The following is an 18,717-nucleotide window of genomic DNA, read 5'->3' on the forward strand; positions in this document are numbered from 1 at the left end:
AGAGTTGCCCCAACTCCTGCATCCAGGTTACTGTGACACCAAAATATTGTTCCTCCTCTATCCTCAAACTCCGTTCCCTAGGTCACTGAGTCTTTGTAATTCTACCCTGGGACATTTTGCTCCCAAATTCTGTTCCCCAGTCCTAAAAGCCACAGGCCCAGCCAGTCAAATTCTGACCCCTCCCCCGCAGGGTGTCTCCCTGTTTTCCTTCCCTCCTCCTCAGTCCTCCCCCACCTCCTCGGCTGGAAGCAGTCAGGGCGCGGCGCCGAGACAGCGCCCGCCTCCGCCGCGGCCAATCAGCGATTGCCTCACACGCCCCGCCCCCCCACCGCCGCGGCCAATCCGCAGCAGCGATGCAGCTCCACCTCCACACCTGGGCAACTTACCCCCAACTGGGCCCCTCTCCCCACCTCGGGGAACCGAATCCGCTTCCTCCCAGCCCGGGAGTCCACGCCCCTTAGTTTCCTCCTCCCTCCTCCCTCCTCCTCCCCAAACCCAGGAGTCCGGCCCCCAAGCCTTTCCTCACTCTGACCCGGGAGTTTCAACCCCCGGCTTTCTCTTACATCAGGACTTTTGGCGCTGGCCCGCCTCCTACTCCGCGGGCAGCAAGGTCAAAACTCCCTTTCCCTGAGGGCCAAGAATAAAGCGCAGATCTTTTTGCTTTACCTCCTCCAGCTTAATTTACTCTCCACTACGGGCCTTTTAAATTAACGTGCTGGTGAAGCCGACCTGCAATACTTTTTCCCAGGAGACCCTGGCTACAGGCTCCTGCTGCAAAGCCTGCCGGGAGTTTTAGTCCCTCAGGTCCAGGCCACGCGTGGGAATGCGTGGGACTGGGTGGGGCGGGGGGACGGGGTCCTGGTGTGATAGGACTCATAAAGGGCCGAAAATAAATGTAACGATACCTTCCTCCTTCTGGCTGCAGAGCGCTTTTATGGGAACCTGTGCGGTGGTTTGGCACATTGGTAAGTGGTCTTGATGTCTACAGTTGGGGGGCGAAACTGAAATTTGGGAGACTGAGTTTTGGGTGGGAGAGCCCTAGTCAGGGAAGCCCAAGTGGAAATGTGGGAGATCACGAAGGGATGGTGGGGGCCTCCACGGGGTCGCCCCGACCTGCCTTGCACCCATACCCCAGCTCCGCACCCCCAGTCACTAACAGCTCAATCCCAGTGCAGAAGCTGGCTTCGGAGGCCAGGAACACAGCGGCAGCCCCCACCTCCGCTGGCTGGCCCATACGGCCCAGGGGCTGGGGAGAGACAAGGGGAAAAGGAGGGTCAAGAGGAGCCACCACCTGACCGCCACCCCCATGCCACCTGGCCCTGGCTCCCACTCCTACCTGGGCCAGCGTGCCCTCTCGGATTGTGACTGTGGGGTCAGGCGTTGAGGCTGCCAGCTCTTCCCACAGTGGGGTCCAGATGTTTCCTGGGGAAGATGCTGGGGTGAGGCAGGAGAGGGGGTCAGGGAAGTCTGCCGCAAACACTGCCTCTTGGGCTCACTCCCAGTCTTCCCAGCTCCCCCAGGAGGCTCTCAGCCCACGTGGAGCTGCTCACCAGTTGGCACGGACACCATATTGACTCTCATCCAGGGCCAAGGCTTTGGTCATGGCTGTTACTGCCCCCTGCAGAAGACGGGGCATGGAGAAAGTTCAGACCAGAGAAGATGAGGTTCCTTTTGTCCTCTCCTCCCAACCAGGGGGCATCAAGCAGGGGCATCAGAAGAGGGAAGTCACGCTCTCCCTGCAGGTTTCATTGGGCTGCACCAGGCTCTGTCTCTTGGGAGACCCTTGATGTATAACAACATGTCACAGGTGGACCTCAGGGCTGAGGTTCCTGAAGGAAGGGGCAGGGTACTTCGGTGGTGTACCTTGGTGGCCACATAGGGAACCGCCTGGGACTGGCCAATTGCCCCGACCAGGCTGGAGATGTTGATGACATTCCCCTGGCTCTTGCGCAGGTGAGGGAGGGCGAGCTGGGGAGACAGAAAGCAGAGTAAGCCACCCAAGCCTCTGGATCTCCCCCTGCCCTGTTGAAATGCATCCTGATGACCATCTCCCGGGTATGCTCACTAGTTGATCTGGGTGCCTGTAGGGACAGCAGCCAGGGTTCTGGGTGCACCTTCTCTGGTTTGCCCCAGGGTCTCTGGGTCTCATCCCTTAAGGAGTCTCTCCTTGTCTGGAAGGGATTTTTCTGACTCTTCTACTGCCTGCCTCTCTCTGTCTCTGCCTCCCCTTTCTGTGTCCTTGTCCCCCTCTCTCAGGGTCCCTGTGTCTCTCTCTAGGCCTTTGTATATTACTCAAAACTCCTGTCCATAACAAGATAGGAAAATGCAAGAGAGACCAAGATGGCTGCATATTTTACAAAAATGGGAGGAATCTCTTTTATCCGTGGAGGGGAAGATGGTTTCTCTGAGTTTTAGGGAAAGCTCTGTGGTCAGAATGTGACATGGGAAGACTTCATGAAATGTACTCCCTATTCTGCCAACAGAATTGGCAACCCCTGGCTATCCGGAAGTCCCTAAACTAACTCTCAACTCTCTCTCTCTCTCCCTTTCCTTCTCTCTCCCTCCCAGTCGGTCTCTCTGTTCTTCCATTACACATGACCTTGAATAAACTCAAATTCTATCCCTCCCCTTGCTTGCCTTGGGCAAGGACTGTTCCTGCCATGAAAGATTAATGGGCACAAGCTGGGTCACCCAAGGGATACTCAGAATGGGAAGCTAAATTAGCTCTCTCTCTCCGGTTCACCCCACCAGCTCTTTCTAACCTCCACTCCCTCAAAAACGGCCTCCACCCTGTCCTCAGTGCTGTATCTTCAAACACTCCCCGAGTTCCAACCTCAGGGCCTTTGCATTTGCTGTTCCCTCTGCCCAGAATGTTTCTCCTGACACAGCATGTGACTCACTCCTAGGGTGACCAACTTTTCCCAGTTTGCCCAGGACTGAAGGTTTTCTGGGGACATGGGACATTCATTCCACAGTTTCAGGGCTAAAGTGGAACAATACTATCCCCTCAGCAACTTCAAATCCTGTTCAAATGTCATCTTCTCAGTGAGGATTCCCTGACTGTTCTATTTAAAACTGCAACCTGCCTACCCCTGGGTCCCCAGCCCTCTTCCTGATTCCTTTTCCCTGTGTCACACACCTCCTTCTGACATGCCATATTTTTTTTTTACTTGCTTATTTGCTTATTCTGTGTCTCTCCCACCAGAATGCAAAAACCTATGAGGGACGATTGAAATTTCTTATTTTGATTCATCCCCCATACTAAGGTGTCTGGCACATAGTAGGTGTTCAATAAATATCTTTGTCATCAATGAATGAGTTTATTGAGGATCTATTATGCACCTGCCCCTGTTCTCAGCTTTGTTTTTTTTTTAAATAAATAAATTTATTTATTTATTTCTGGCAGCGCTGGGTCTTCGTTGCTGCGCGTGGGCTTTCTCTAGTCACGGTGAGCGGGCGCTACTTTGCATTGCAGTGCTCGGGCTTCTCATTGCGGTGGCTTCTCTTGTCGCGGAGCACGGGCTCTAGGCGCACGAGCTTCAGTAGTGTAGCACGTGGGCTCAGTAGTTGTGGCTCACGGGCTCTAGAGCGCAGTCTCAGTAGTTGTGGTGCACGGGCTTAGTTGCTCTGCGGCATGTGGGATCTTTCCGGACCAGGGCTCCAACACGTGTCCCCTGCATTGGCAGGCGGATTCTTAACCACTGCTCCAGCAGGGAAGTCCTGTTCTCAGCTCTTTACACAGATTAGCTCATTTAATCCTCACGACAACCCTAAAATGAGGTCTAGTCGACAGCGCCTTCCTCCAGGTGAGGAGACTGAGGAGCGAAAGGGTGACTGATGCTCAGAGGGTCACGTGATCGGTCACGAGCCAGTATTTATGGCCTGGCTATCTGAGACCAAAACCCATAAGCAAATAAAAACTTCTGACAACTTGGGACTTCCCTGGCGGTCCAGTGGTTAAGACTCCACTATGCAGGGGATACAGGTTTGATCACTGCTCGGGGAGCTGAAATCCCACGTGCCTGGCAGCCAAAAAACCAAAACATAAAACAGAAGCAATATTGTAACAAATTCAATAAAGACTTTAAAAATGGTCCACATAAAAAAAAAAATCTTAAAAAAAAAAAAAAAGAGGGCTTCCCTGGTGGCGCAGCGGTTGAGAGTCCACCTGCCGATGCAGGGGACACGGGTTCATGCCCCGATCCGGGAAGATCCCACATGCCGCGGAGCAGCTGGGCCTGTGAGCCATGGCCGCTGAGCCTGCGCATCCGGAGCCAACGGGAGAGGCCACAACAGTGAGAGGCCCGCGTACCACAAAAAAAAAAAAAAAAAGAAAGAAAAAAAAGAAACTTCTGACAACTCTAAATGTTCTCCCTGTCTCCCCTCACTCTCACCAGCCTTGAAACCCTGCCTCCCCAGGCCCTGCTCTGGCCATATTTCTCTCCTTAATCCTCATCCCTCCCTGCCCAGCTGTTTAATTCCCTCCCCTCCCCCAACCTGCAAAGGTGAGGTCCATGGGGGCTGAGACAGGTTTATTCACCACCCTTATCTCAGCACTGGGCGCACAGCTAGCATTCAATAAATATTTGTCCCATGCTCCCTGTGGCCCCTTTCCAACCCTAACCCAGGCATTCCTTGGCAGGCATCCTCCCCCACTCCTCCTGCCAAGGTCGCCTGTACCTCTGGGTAGCTGCATCAAGGACCTGCTGGTAAGAGACCTGCTGACTCTCCCTGTCCCTCCTTCCCTTCCTTCCTTCAGGCGCCCGATTTGAAACAGCCTGGCTTGCTCAGAGAACTCCTGCAGGCTCTCCCTGGCCTGACTCCAGGTCTCCTAAATGTTCAGGTTCCTGGGTCTGCTTCTCGCTCTCTGCGCCCTGCCGTGGAAACCCCCCACTTTGCTGGGTTTCCACCAGCATCTCCTAAATCTCCCTTGGAGCCCCCTTCTGGAGCTCCTGACCTGGCCCCCTCGGGCATTTTCATCTCCGTGTCTCGAGTGCAAAACTTACCCCATTGTCTCCCCCTAAAATCTGCCCCTCTTCCTGGTTCCCAGCCTCTGACATGGGACTCGCTCCCACCCAGTTTCTCAAGCAGGAGACCCGGGAGATCTGGGGGTCTTCTGGAGCCTCCCTCACCCTCAGTTCCTCATCAGACCCATCACCAAGGAGCTCTTCAATCTCTACAATTCCCTCCGCCTCGTTAATTCATTTCACAAACATTTCGTGAGGACCTATTATGTGCCAGGTACTGGGGTAAATGCTGGGGATACTGCAGGAAACAAGACCCGGAGAGATTTCTGCCCTCGTGGAGCCCAAGTTCCATGGGGAGGCAGCAAGAAACAGATCCAAGTGCACTATGGAATGTTCTAGAGTGTAATTAGGGATATGAAACAAGAAGGAGAGCAGGAGGAGGGGGAATGGGAGTGTTGGGCTGGGTGCAGTTTCAAACAGGGTGCCCAAGGGAGGGCTTTGGGAAGGTGAGATTTGAGCTGCTTTTTTTCATTCTTTTTTTTGGGACCTCTCCTCACAGTTTGCGGGATCTTAGTTCCTGGACCAGGGATTGAACCTGTCCATGCCCCCTGCAGTGGAAGCGTGGAGTCTTAACCACTGGACTGCCAGGGAAGTCCCAGATTTGAGCATTTTGAGTCCAGGTGTGAGCTGTAGGCATTTCTTAGAGAAAACCATGCTGGGCAGAGGGAACAGCGAGTGCAAAGGTCCTGAGGCAGAACCAGGCTGGGTGTGTTTGGCAGCCAGGAGGCCACTGCGGTGGGAATTGAGATCAGACGAGCAACAGGGGCCAGAGTGTGTGAGGCCCTGAAGGCCATCTCTTCTCATGTGCACAAGTACGATCATCTCCTGATACGAATTCTCACCCCACTTTGCCCACAGATTTGTTCCTCATACAAGAGACAGAATGATCTGTTACTACTAATGATCTGTTATCTGTTAGTATTAATGGGCTCACATCACTTCCTTGCTCAGGTATCTTCTATGGCTTCCTATTGCTCTTGAGGTCAAGACCAGATGCCTCAGCATGGCCATCCAAGCCTGATATATCTGCCCCCCAATGCCTTCCTGTACCACCCCCTTCACTCACTGCACTCAGCACCTTGAGAGCTCCTAACTCTCTCCCATGGCCAGGCCTCTGCACAGGCTGTTCTCTGCCAGGAACACCTGCATCTCGGTGTAGCTCCATCAAGGGCCCACTGGACTCTTAATGGCCTGACTCCCTCCCTTTGCCCCACCTCTCCCCTAGTTAATGTCATTCATGTTTCACTTCCTCCAAAAAGCCTACCCTGACCCCCAGAACAAACCAGCACCAGAACACACTCACCCATATAAACTCGTCTCTTGTTTATTTAGTAACTCTTGGCTGCCCCATGACTATAAACTCCACAAGGGCAAAGACCACGTGGTGTATCTCCAGCACCTACGAATGCTTGGTCAGTCTTTGATGACTAAATAGATGAACGAATGGATAGGTCTCTAAGAACCAATCCAGCTCTGAGAGTCTACAATGGACACTCCTGTGCTCAAACATCTTCTGTGATCCCTACTGACAAGATCTCATTTCCTTAACTATATAAATATCCCTAATTCCTCTGTTGTTTTCTCTAGCCTAGGGAATGGCTAACTAGCTTGCGTCAGAATCCACCAGGGAGGCCAAAGACCCAGAGATTCTGATTCAGGAGGCCTGGGGTCCCAGAATCAACACTTAAAGAGCTTTCAAGGGAGACTGGTGGTGGTGATGATGATGATGATGATGGTGATGAAGGTAATGATGATAATGATGGGAGGATGATGGCAATGATGGTGAAGATGGTAATATGATGATTTAATAATGATGACAAAGATGGCAGTGATGGTTATAATGATGATGATGGTGATGATGGCAATGATGGTGAAGATGGTAATGATGGTGGTAAATGATGACGATGATGATGATGGCAGTCATGGTCGTGATGGGAATGATGGTGATGATGGTTATAATGATGATGATGGTGATGATGGCAATGATGGTGATGATGGTGGTAATGGCAATTATGGTAAAGATGGTCATGATGATGGTGGTAAATAATGATGATGATAATGGTGATGGTAGTGATGGTGGTGATGGTTACAATGATGATGATGGCAATGATGGTGAAGATGGTAATGATGATGGTTTAATAATGATGACAATGATGGTGATGGGAATCATGGTGGTGATGATGATGGTGGTGATGGTTATAATGATGACAATGGCGATAATGGCAGCAACTTATACATGTTGACAAATTTCTTTACAACAGGCACTGGGATAGAGGCAGGAAGAAGCAGACAAAAGTCTCTGCCCTCTGGAAAACCAAATGCAATCGGCAGACTTTGGAGCTTGGTGTGAACAAACCAACTCTAATAAGACATTTTGGAACAACTAGGTGAATTTAAATAGGGCTTGGGTATTAAATGGTATTAAGAAATTACTGTTAATTTTCTTAGGAGATCTAATAGTAATTTGGTCATGTAAAAAAGTCTTAATTTTAATTATTAACATGAAGTTAAATGTTTTTTTTTTTTTGGTCACCCCACACTGCTTGCAGGATCTTAGTTCCCAGAGCAGGGATTGAACCCAGGCCCTTGGCAGTGAACGCACAGAGTCCTAACCACTGGACCACCAGGGAAGACCCCCAAATGTTTTTTTTTTCTTTTTTTTTTCTTTTTTTTTCCGGTACGCGGGCCTCTCACTGCTGTGGTCTCTCCAGCAGCGGAGCACAGGCTCCAGACGCGCAGGCTCAGCAGCCATGGCTCACGGCCCAGCCGCTCCGCGGCATGTGGGACCTTCCCAGACCGGGGCACAAACCCGTGTCCCCTGCATCGGCAGGCGGACTCTCAACCACTGTGCCACCAGGGAAGCCCCCAAATGTATTTTTAAGTTAAAACAATATTTGGCTCTCCCTTGCCTCTTAGATGGGGGGATAACTGAGGTGCATGTTTCTCGCTGAATCCCAGAGTGCCCCCAGGGGATGGTGCCCCACCTGGTGGCAACTTGCTTGGTGACGCCCTTCATCAGCTGCCTGGCAACTACTCCCCAGGCTGAAGGAAGCGATTCCTGGGATCGCTTTCCATCCATCCTGCCTTTCAATCCCCACCTGCACTCTGCTTCTGGGGGAACCCCGACTAACACAGGTGTGGCCACGGTACCGTGATAAGAATTCTAATAATCTGAATAAGAAAGTCTCTAGATTAGCTAAGATCATGATATCAATGTTAATGTTACTATGATGGTGTAAGAGAATGTTCTAGTTTTTAGGAAATACCCTCCAAAGCACTGAAGGGTAAATAGACATCATGCTTGCAACTTACTCTCAAATAGAGAGATAGAATAAAGCACATTTGGTAAAATGTTAACAACGGAGTCTGCGTATACAGGACTCCTCTGTATTATCCGGGCAATAAGTCTTAAATTATGTCAAAATAAAAATAAATAAACGTTCTAATCCATTGGTAGTATTTATGAAGTTCTTACTAATGAAATTATATGATGTCCGGGTAGGGGATGGCAGCAGGCAATGGATAGAACAAGCTTAACAAAATGCTTATAATTGCTAAAGGGAGATGGAGATGGAGGTTCTCCTGTTCTTAAAATACACCCAGGTGGTTTCTGCCCCAGCGCCTTTGCACACTCTTTTTGCAAGTGAAACACCCTGTGTCCTACTTCTCTACTTCCTTCCCTCCCATTCAAGGTTCAGCTCAAACTTCACCTTTTCCCTTCTACTTCTCCCAGGATTCATTTGCCCAATATGTATCTCAGAGACTGCAAACTGAGTGAGGTAGATTGGCCACAAGAAACAGAGTGGGGCAAGGTTTGCGATAAACAATAATACCTTGCAGACAGTAACCTCTGTGCCAGGTATGTTCTAAGGGCTTTGTGGGTATTTAATTTAATCTCATTCAATTCTCAGGACAATGCTGTGAATTACTACCACTATTAGCCTCCTTCTACAGATGAGAAAACCTAGGTGCAGAGAGACTGAGAATCTTGCCTGATGTTACAAGTAGGAAGTGACAGAGAACCCAGGCAGGTGGACCCCAGATCTAGACCCTCATGTGAGGCTTCTGCACCAGCCACTCACAGGTAACAGAGTCAGGAGGCCAAGGAGGGAGAGCTGGGGAATGGGGTACAGTGGGGAGCCAGGCCACATTTAGCAGACTGTTGCCCTTGCCATGGGTCCAGTTGGCCAACTTTTCAAGAGAAACCAGAAATCCAGTTGTTTGTGAGAAATTTCTCTCTTTTTAAAAATGCTGACAATTAATGAGGGAGGGAGAGAAAGAAAAAAAAAACCACACACACGGGAAGCCCCTGGTGGTCCAGTGGTTAAGGATCCATGCTTCCAATGCAAGGAGCTCAGGTTCGGTCCATGGTGGGGCAGCTAAGATCTCACATGCCACCGGCACAGCCAAGGAAGGGAAAAACAAATACACACACGCACATACGCTTTATGGGCTGTAGTGTGTGCGTGCCTTATTGTACGGAGGTGCCAATATTATTATTATTATTATATTATTATTATTATTATTAGTAGTAGTAGTAGTAGTATTTTGGCCGCGTACCACTGACTTGCGGGATCTTAGTTCCCAGACCAGGGATTGAACCTGTGCCCTCCGCAGTGAAAGCGCACAGTCCTAACCACTGGACCACCAGGGAATTCCCAGGAGGTGCCAATCTTAGAAGGTGAACAGAAACTGGGGACAGGAGCCAGGGTTGATTGGTTGAGAGACAGATTATCCAACTGCCTGGGGATATTTCACCTGGATCTCGGATGAGATCTGGGGAAGCACCTGAGCTTCTCCACACAGGTGACCCCTGACCCACTCCGTGCCCCTCTCCCCTCTGTTTACATTCGCTTTCCTGAGCTCCTCTAGCCTCAAGCTGGTGCGCTCCAAACTGATGTCTCCAGGCCTCAACCTTTGCCCTAGACCCATGGCCCACACGCAGATGTCTGGTGGGCATCTCTCACTCGACAGCCCCTGACCCCACCTGCTCCTCCCCAGGCTTCCCCAGGGCAGCAGATGGCAACGCCTTCCTGCCCGTTGCCGGGGATTGGGGTTGGGGGAAACCGACCAACAAACAAAAACCCCACCCACTCCTTTCTTTCTCAAGTCTGCCGCCACATCTAGTCTATAAGGGAATCTTAACAAGTCTACCTTTAAAATGCATCCAGGGATTTTCCTGGTGGTCCAGTGGTTAAGAATTCGCCTTCCAATGCAGGGAATTCGAGTTCGATCCCTGATCAGGGAACTAAGATCCCACATGCCACAGGGCAACTAAGCCCACGTGCCACAACTAGAGAGCCCTAACACCGCAACTACTGAGACTGTGCGCTCTGGAGTCCCAGCACCACAACTAGAGAGAAGCCCGCAAGCAGCCATGAAGAGCTCTCGCTGCAACGAAGATCCTGTGAGCCGCAACTAAGGCCTGAGGCAGCCAAATAAAAATAAATAAATAAATAAACAGAAAGACCTATGAAAAAAAATGTATGCAGAATCAGACCATTTCTCACCAAATCCACAGCCACCAGCCTGGTGGGATCCAACATCACCTCCTCTGGCCTGGACCATCCCATCGTCACCTCCTCACTGGCTTCCTGGCCTCTGCCCTTGCCCCCCACTTTGTTCCCCACCCGGCCACCAGAGGGCACCAGATCTCACTTACGGCAGTTCGAGTTCCTCTGCTCCGAACACTCTATGGCTCCCAGCTCAGACAGTGTCAAAGCCAAGTCCTCTCCGCGGTTTACAAGACCCAGCACGATCTGCCCTCAACTTCCAGCCTCTCCCTGCTTCGTCTGCTTCAGTCACGCTGCCTTCCTCGCTGTCCCTGCTACACGCCAAGCACTCCCACCCCAGGACCTTTGCACTGGCTGTTCCTCTGCTGGACCACAATTGCCCACATACCTCCTTGGGGTCTTGACTCAAATGTCACCTCTTAGAGAAGCCTTCTGACCATCCACCCTGTCTAAAAGAGCACACAGATACACACTTAAAAAACAAAAAAAAAACCTTTATCTAGTAAAGATCATACTGAATTATTTTATTTATGGGTGAAATAATGATATATGAGATTTGCTTTCAAATACTCCAGAAAAGGTAAAGAAAAGAAAAAGTGAGGAGTCAACAAGAAGCAAGAATGACAGAATGGGGGTTCCCCTGGTGGCACAGTGGTTAAGGATCCGCCTGCCAATGCACGGGACACAAGTTTGATCCCTGGTCCGGGAAGATCCCACATTCCGCGGAGCAACTAAGCCCGTGCGCCACAACTACTGAGCCCGCACGCTCTAGGGCCCGTGCTCCGCAACAAAGAGAAGCCACCGCAATGAGGAGCCCACATACTGCAACAAAGAGTAGCCCCCGCTCGCCACAACTGGAGAAAGCCGGCACGCGGCAATGAAGACCCAACGCAGCCAAAAATAAATAAATAAATAAACTATTTTAAAAAAGTATTCTAATGGGGAATTCCCTGGTGGTCTAGTGGTTAGGACTCTGTGCTTCCACTGCAGGAAGCACGGGTTCGATCCCTGGTCAGGGAACAAAGATCCTACAAGTCCCACGGCACAGCAAAAAAAAAAAAAAAAAGTATTATGATGATAAATTAAATAAATAAATAAAAAGTACTTTGATGAAAATAAGTTATCATAGAGAACGAATATGTACATGTACATGTAGGTGCCATATGAGCAAGAGTAGTCAGGAAAGGCCTTTCTGAAGAGATAGTATTTGAACTGAGATAGTAAGTAGGAGGCGATTTGGGGAAGATTCAGAGGAAAGGCGCAGAGGTAGAAGGAGATACTCTTTTTTTTTTTTTTTTTTTTTTTTGCGGTACGCAGGCCTCTCACTGTTGTGGCCTCTCCCGTTGCGGAGCACAGGCTCCAGACGCGCAGGCTCAGCAACCATGGCTCACGGGCCCAGCCACTCTGCAGCATGTGGGATCCTCCCGGACCGGGGCACGAACCCGTGTCCCCTGCATCGGCAGGCGGACTCTCAACCACTGCACCACCAGGGAAGCCTGAAGGAGATACTCTTTGCTCCTAATAGCTATTCACTGGGTAGCAAAGCTGTGACTGTCTATTACTGATTCCTTGTCCTAACTCCTTTCTTCAGATCCTTAACATCCCCCACCACTACCACCACACCACTTTGGAAGGTTCTGGAAGGTTCCTAAGAAGACTGGGCTATGTAGCAACACAGGTAGCTTTGGCCAGATGTAGGGATCTGCATGCATTTCTTTTCTACAAAAATGGAGTCCTTCTGGGATAAGATCAAAGCACAGAAAACATTTGGCTCTGAGACCAAGTGGGTCTGACAATCTCACTGTCAGGCGGCTGTTCACCTTGGTCACGGTGTACGTCCCCAGCAGGTTCAGCTCCAGCAGCTGCCGGAAGCCCTGGGCAGAGGTCTCCTCGGGCCACTGCGGAGGTGGATCTAAGGGTGGGGGTGGAAGAGAGAGAGAGGAGAGGATGAGGAAACCATGAAGACAGGAGAGCAGGGAAGGGAAATAGGCGTGCGGGGTGCAGGGGGGAGGAGTGGCGGACAAGAGGGTCAAGGGTCCCGAAAAGGAAAGGAGGCTGCATAGTGGTTACTAAAAAAGTAGTCTCAAAATTGGATTAAGAAGAAGTGGTTTGTATGTACACTTGGAATATTAGCCTTAAAAGAAAGAATGGGGGCTTCCCTGGTGGTGCAGTGGTTGAGAGTCCGCCTGCCGATGCAGGGGACACGGGTTTGTGCCCCGGTCCGGGTAGATCCCACATGCCGCGGAGCAGCTGGGCCCGTGAGCCATGGCCGCTGAGCCTGCGCGTCCGGAGCCTGTGCTCCGCAACGGAAGAGGCCACAACAAACAGTGAGAGGCCCGTGTACCGCAGAAAAAAAGAAAGAAAAAAAAAGAGGAATGAAATATTGCCATTTGCAGCAACATGGATGAACCTAGAGAACATTATGCTTAGTGAAATAAGTCAGAGAAAGATAAAAACTGTATGATATCACTTATATGTGGAATCTAACAAATAATACAAGTAAATATATATGCAAAATGGAAACAGACTCAGATATAGAAAACAAACTTGTGGTTACCAAAGGGGAGAAGGGAGGAGAGAGGGACAAATTAGGAGTATACAAACCACTACAGATACAAGCTACTACGTATAAAGTAGATAAGCAACAAGGATATATGGTATAGCACAGAGAATTATAGCCATTATCTTGAAATAACCTATAATGGAATATAGTCTGCAAAAATACTGAATCACTATGGTGTACACCTGAAGCTAACATAAGACTATAAATTAACTATACTTCAATTAAAAAAAAATTAAAAGGAGCAGGGACTTCCCTGGTGACGCAGTGGATAAGACTCTGCGCTCCCAATGCAGGGGGCCTACGTTTGATCCCCGGTCAGGGAACTAGGTCCCACACGCATGCCGCAACTAAGAGTTTGCATGCCGCAACTAAGGAGCTGGCAAGCCACAACTAAAGGAGCCCTGGAGCCGCAACTAAGACCTGGTGCAACCAAATAAATAAACAAATATTTAAAAAATTAAAAGGAGCAGCAAAAGAGAAAACAAAAAACCAGTCTCAGGGCCAGAAGGCCTGGGTTCAAATCTTAGCTCTGACACTTCTTGGCTGCGTGACTTTAGGCAAGTCACTTTGCCCCTCTGTGCCTGTTTCCTCATCTGCAGAATGAGGATAACACTTTGTTCTCAGGCTTAGAAATTTCACAAGTCAATATTTGTGCCTGACACTTAGTACTATAAATGTGTTTGTTAAATAAATAGAAAGAGGGGACTTGCCTGGTGGTCCAGTGGTTAAGACTCTGCACTCCCAATGCAGGGGGCCTGGCTTCGATCCCTGGTCAGGGAACTAGATCCTGTAAGCCACAACTAAAAGATCCCACGTGTCGCAACTAAGACCTGGCGCAGCCAAATAAATAAATATTTTTTTAAAAATAGAAAGAACTGGGTGGCTGGAAGAGGGACAGACAAATCAACATTCAGAAGAAAAGAAGCAGGAAAGATAGGAGTAAGAACAGGAAAAAAAAATAGAAACTGGGAAAAATGGACCCTGAACCTTCCAAAGGCTTTAAGAGTCAAAGTGGATGAAGGGACGGAGAGATGGGAAACAAGACCATGGAAAGTTAATGAAATATTGGATTATTCCTCCTGGAGACCCAGGGCTTATGGCCTTGCTTCCTTCAGAGAACGGTTCAAACATCTTCAGAGACTCCACCCCAGATCCTCTGTACAAAACAGCCCCTGCCATTCTCTAAGCCCTCAATCAGATTTATTTTTCTTCATAGCCTTTATCACTACCAGACATGCTAATATATACAATCAATTATCCTTATTCGAGGCAGCTATAGTCCACAAAGTCACAGCGAACACTGAATTAGTGACTATTGACCCACTGCTCCTAGGGGAAATACATATATATAATATTACATTATAACATATACATGCTATTAACTGAAAGTTTGTGTCCCCCCCCCAAATTCCATATGTTAAAATCCTAACCTCCAATGTGATGGTATTTGTAGGTGGGGTTCTGTGGGAGTTAAGTCATGAGGATGGCTCCCTCTTTTTTTTTTTTCGGTACGCAGGCCTCTCACTGCTGTGGCCTCTCCCATTGCGGAGCACAGGCTCCGGACGCGCAGGCTCAGTGGCCGTGGCTCACAGGCCCAGCTGCTCCGCGGCACGTGGGATCTTCCCGGATCGGGCACAAACCCATGTCCCCTGCATCGGCAGGCGGACTCTCAACCACTGCGCCACCAGGGAAGCCTGATGGCTCCCTCTTGAATGGGATTAGTGCCCTTATAAAAGAGACCCCCGTGAGGTCCTTCCTTCCTTCCACCATGTGAGGCCCCAGCAAGCAGGCCCTCACCAGACACCAAATCTGCTTCTGACTTGATCTTGGACTTTCCAGCCTCTAGAACTGTGAGAAATAAATGTTTGTCGTTTAAGCCACCCAGTCCATGGTATTTCTGTTATAGCAGCATGAACAGACTAAGACAGGACATATATGTGTATGTATATATGTACATATGTATATAGTTATATGGCTATCTAACATAAATATTATAATCTTAAGTCCTAAAAACAACCCATACTGGCAGACTCTATTTTATTTATTTTGCAAATACGGAAGTGTTAAGTGACTTGCCTGAGGCTGCCCTACTCACAGATGCCAGAGCGGGGATTCAAACCCATCCAGCTGGCCTCAGAGGGAACTCCTTACAGACACTGCCCTCTCCCATCTCCACCTCTGGGCATCTCTCTGTTTGAAAGCTAAACCCAGAGGGCAGAGGATCACCATGTTTGACCTTAGCTGGGAACATGTGCTACGGGCAACTCAAATTTTTGCCTCTCTGCGCGTGTCCGTGAATACCGGGAAAGCACAGTGAGTACTGATTCTGGGGTTACAACCCACCCTGCAAGGAGGTGAGTTTGCAAATAGGAATCAGCAAATAATGAGGATTAACTGTATCTGTCTTTTCTGATCTATTTTCTTACTCTACAATGTGAATCCCACGAGGACAGGAATGCTTGGTCAGTTTTGTTCACTGCTAAATCCCCAGTCCCTAGGACAGAATGTGGGGCATAGTAGATGCTCAATAAATATCTGTTGAAAGGATCAAGGACACAGAGAGAAAGGATGCACTAGTATGCCGTCTCTAAATTCTTACAGCAGAGAAGGGAAGTGCAGCCCAGAGAGGGTAAGTCAATTGCTCAAAGTTGCCCAGCCAATAAGAGAGGCTTCTTTCTACCATAGCCTTGCTGTGTGACCCCAGTCCAATCAGTTCACCTTTCTGAGCCTCGGTTTACCAATGTGAGGCATTCTTATGAATGGTAAGCATGAAGCTGATGGCAATTTCCCTTCAAAGCCTCCACACCAAGCCCTATAGACCATGTGTAGAGAGTACATCATCTCAGTCATCAGTCTCACTTCATAAGTAAGAAACTGAGGCTACAAGATGGCAGCTATTTGCCCAAGACAGTTCCGGTAATTATGAGGCTGAGCAGTTACACTATTCAATACCCACAACAACCCTATAATGATGACAAGGATGGTCATTTTCATTTTAGAGATGTAGAAACGGATGCTCAAAAGGGCTAAGGGCACAGGCCTGGGGGCACACAGCAGGGATGGAACAGAGTCAGCATTGGGGTGGGAAGCCAGGAGGTGGGTTGACACCAGTGGAGAACAGCCCTCAGGACTCATGACTCACGGTAGCCAGCGCTGTTGACTACACAATCCAGGCGGCCGAAACGGTGGATGGTCTCAGAAATGAGGGTCTGGGGAGAAAGATATCTTGTGAGTGAGCAGTGACCAGACCTTTTGGAGCCGAGGGTCCAAAAGCGAGGTGGGGACAGGAGTCACAGCTGAGGGGCCAGAGACCAGAGGGCTGGTGACATTCACACTGTGGTCACTACTCCAGAGACCTGGGGCTGGGGTGCGGGGGCAGATGTCAGAGATACTGGCTAAAGAGAAGGACTAGAAGCCCTGAGGAAAGAGAAAAACTCTTACAGAAAGAGACCCACTGTGGGGAATTTATTTGTCCCAATCCACATGACAGGTGTGACAAGAGCCTTGAAGGAGTGGGAGATAAAGGAGAATCTTCCTAGGAGACACAGGACCTGGCCGGCAGAGTTAGGGAAAACCTTGGAATGATACTGAGCTGAAACCTCTGGGGCGGGTACAAGTTAGCCAGAAGGGGGAAAAGCAGAGGGAACAGCATGTGCAAAAGCCTGGGGCGGGGTGGAGAAACAATTGGAGATACCGGGGGTAGGGACAGAAAATACGCTTACCCTCACATCTTCCCCCTGAGTCACATCACAGAGCAGAAAGACAGTACCAGGAAGCTCCCGCTCCAGCGCCCGACCCCCGGACTCTGCAGGAAGAGAAGGGCTGGGGGTCTGGACTCTTGGGTCTGAGGGAGGAAGGGTCTGGGGGCCTGGACTCCTCCTGGAGGCATGGGGCTGAGGACTGAAGGACCCTCACTCACCATCTTTGTCACAGATAACCACTTGAGCACCGCTTTCCACTGGGGATGGGAAGAGAACTGGTTACCCCAGCACAGGCCTTTGCGAAGCCCTCTGCTGCCCTCTAGTGGCCACCTGAAGTGGGGCCGTCTCCCACTATGCTCCCCTCGTGACCCCAAAGTCTCATGATAATCCCCTAGGACAAAGGGCAGAAGTTTTGACACATATTCTCCTTGGCTGCTCTAGGTGCTTGCTGGAGCTCCTGAGCCTCCATCCCTGGGTTCCAGAGTAAACCCTAAATCTGTAAGAGGCATGTTCCCCCAAACCACCCGTTTTGTAGCTATTACTGAGACCCGCCGAAAGGGAGTCAATGGCGTTTGGAAATCCGCCGAAATCTCAGGCCCCAGGCTACCACTGCCTATCTTTTCATTAACTTTGCAAATAGGATTTTATAAGATAAGAATCTAGATTCCAGTACAGAAGACACTTCTTTCCACACCCATTAATTAGCCCCCCAGGGTCCCTCCTCTCCCAGACTCCCAATATTCAGAGCCAGCCAGACCCCACTCACCGAAGGCTCGAACGATCCCGGCTCTGATGCCGCGCCCGCCCCCGGTCACGACGACCACCTTCCCAGCATAGCGCGTTCCCGTTGCCATTCTGCGTGAAACTCTCTCCCTCTGTTACTCACTCCAGGCTTCTATCCACCTCAAAGTCCGGTGAGGTCGTGGGGTCGAACGGTAAATAGGGGCTGGATTCTGGAAGCCCGGCCCTGGGGGGCGTTGCCAGGAAAGCCAGAAGCCTGGAAGGTTGGTCCCAGCCGCGTCCTCCCTCAGACCCAGAGGTCCGGATCCCCAAACCCCTCCTCCCTCAAACCCAGAATTCCTGGCGTCTGGCCCCCTCTGCCCGCGGACCCAAAACTCCAGGTCCCTAGTCTTCTCTTCTTTCAGATCCAGGAATCCGGGTCCCCAACCCCCTCCTCCCTCAGAACCAGTAATCTGGACCCCGAACTTCCTCCTTCTTCAGACCTACAAGTCCGAGGTCCTTGTCCCCTCCTCCCTCGGGGCCCAGAAGCCCATTTCTCCGGCTCTACCCTTCAGAGACACCAGTGTAACAACCTCAAACAGACAGAAAGTTCTTGACTAAAAGTTCAAAGTTTTAATCCAAATCTGGACAAGTGTTGGGAAACCCAAACTTTGGCCATAGAAACCCCTCCCCTTCTAGGCCACCTGAGGGGACCAGATCACGCCCCCAGGTTCCCGGAGAGGCTCCAGATCTCCGGGAGGTACCTCCAGACCACGCTCTCACTCTCTGATTGGTTGCTACGTTTAGGCGGGTCAGAAGCTGGACTGCAGCAGAGTGACTCGAAGAGGCCACGCCCCCTCGTCTTGGATTAGGGCGGGAGGGGCGATCCCGGAATCCCACGTCGCCTCCCAGGAGGCGGGGCCTGCGCCGCGCCCACTACCGCTGCGGGAGAACCCCGAGGAGCGGGAATTGGCAGCTGGAGGAGATCTTAGGGGGGAAGACACCTGGGGCGGGGGATCTGACGGAGGCGGCGGGGCAGTGGGAAGAGGGTCTCCTCGAGACTCCAAATTTCCACCTGGAGAGGACGAATGGGGTATGAGAATGGCAAACTCTGGGACCCAGAAGTCCAGACTCCCCCAGGCCATTCCTCTCAGACCTAGGAGTCCGACCTCCCAGCTCCCTCCTCTCCCAGA

At 50.4% G+C, this 18,717-nt stretch overlaps 2 protein-coding genes across 12 annotated transcripts in view; both read right to left on the minus strand.

The window, feature by feature from the left end:
- Positions 1-521: 521 nt before the first annotated feature.
- HSD17B14 (hydroxysteroid 17-beta dehydrogenase 14) lies at positions 522-18,022 on the minus strand. Its single transcript, XM_081215719.1, is given in 10 exon segments — positions 522-1,246; positions 1,337-1,429; positions 1,431-1,434; positions 1,551-1,618; positions 1,864-1,968; positions 12,361-12,452; positions 16,246-16,312; positions 16,826-16,908; positions 17,023-17,061; positions 17,571-18,022. Coding segments are annotated over 10 exon segments (813 nt in total). The 5' UTR covers positions 17,659-18,022; the 3' UTR covers positions 522-1,072.
- Positions 18,023-18,174: 152 nt separating this feature from the next.
- PLEKHA4 (pleckstrin homology domain containing A4) overlaps positions 18,175-18,717 on the minus strand; it is a 31,081-nt gene continuing 30,538 nt past the window's right edge. For 7 of the 11 annotated variants that reach the window (XM_081215702.1, XM_081215712.1, XM_081215710.1 and 4 more), the window contains one exon: positions 18,177-18,599. In XM_081215702.1, the coding sequence (XP_081071828.1) occupies positions 18,337-18,599 (263 nt within the window). In that variant the 3' untranslated portion in view covers positions 18,177-18,336. Of the gene's footprint in view, positions 18,600-18,717 lie in introns of all 11 variants that reach the window. The other 4 variants (XM_081215705.1, XM_081215704.1, XM_081215709.1 and 1 more) reach the window with 3 other exon arrangements.

The sequence above is a fragment of the Mesoplodon bidens genome (assembly GCF_964165515.1).
Source record: "Mesoplodon bidens genome assembly, chromosome: 18".
Taxonomy (NCBI): domain Eukaryota; kingdom Metazoa; phylum Chordata; class Mammalia; order Artiodactyla; family Ziphiidae; genus Mesoplodon; species Mesoplodon bidens.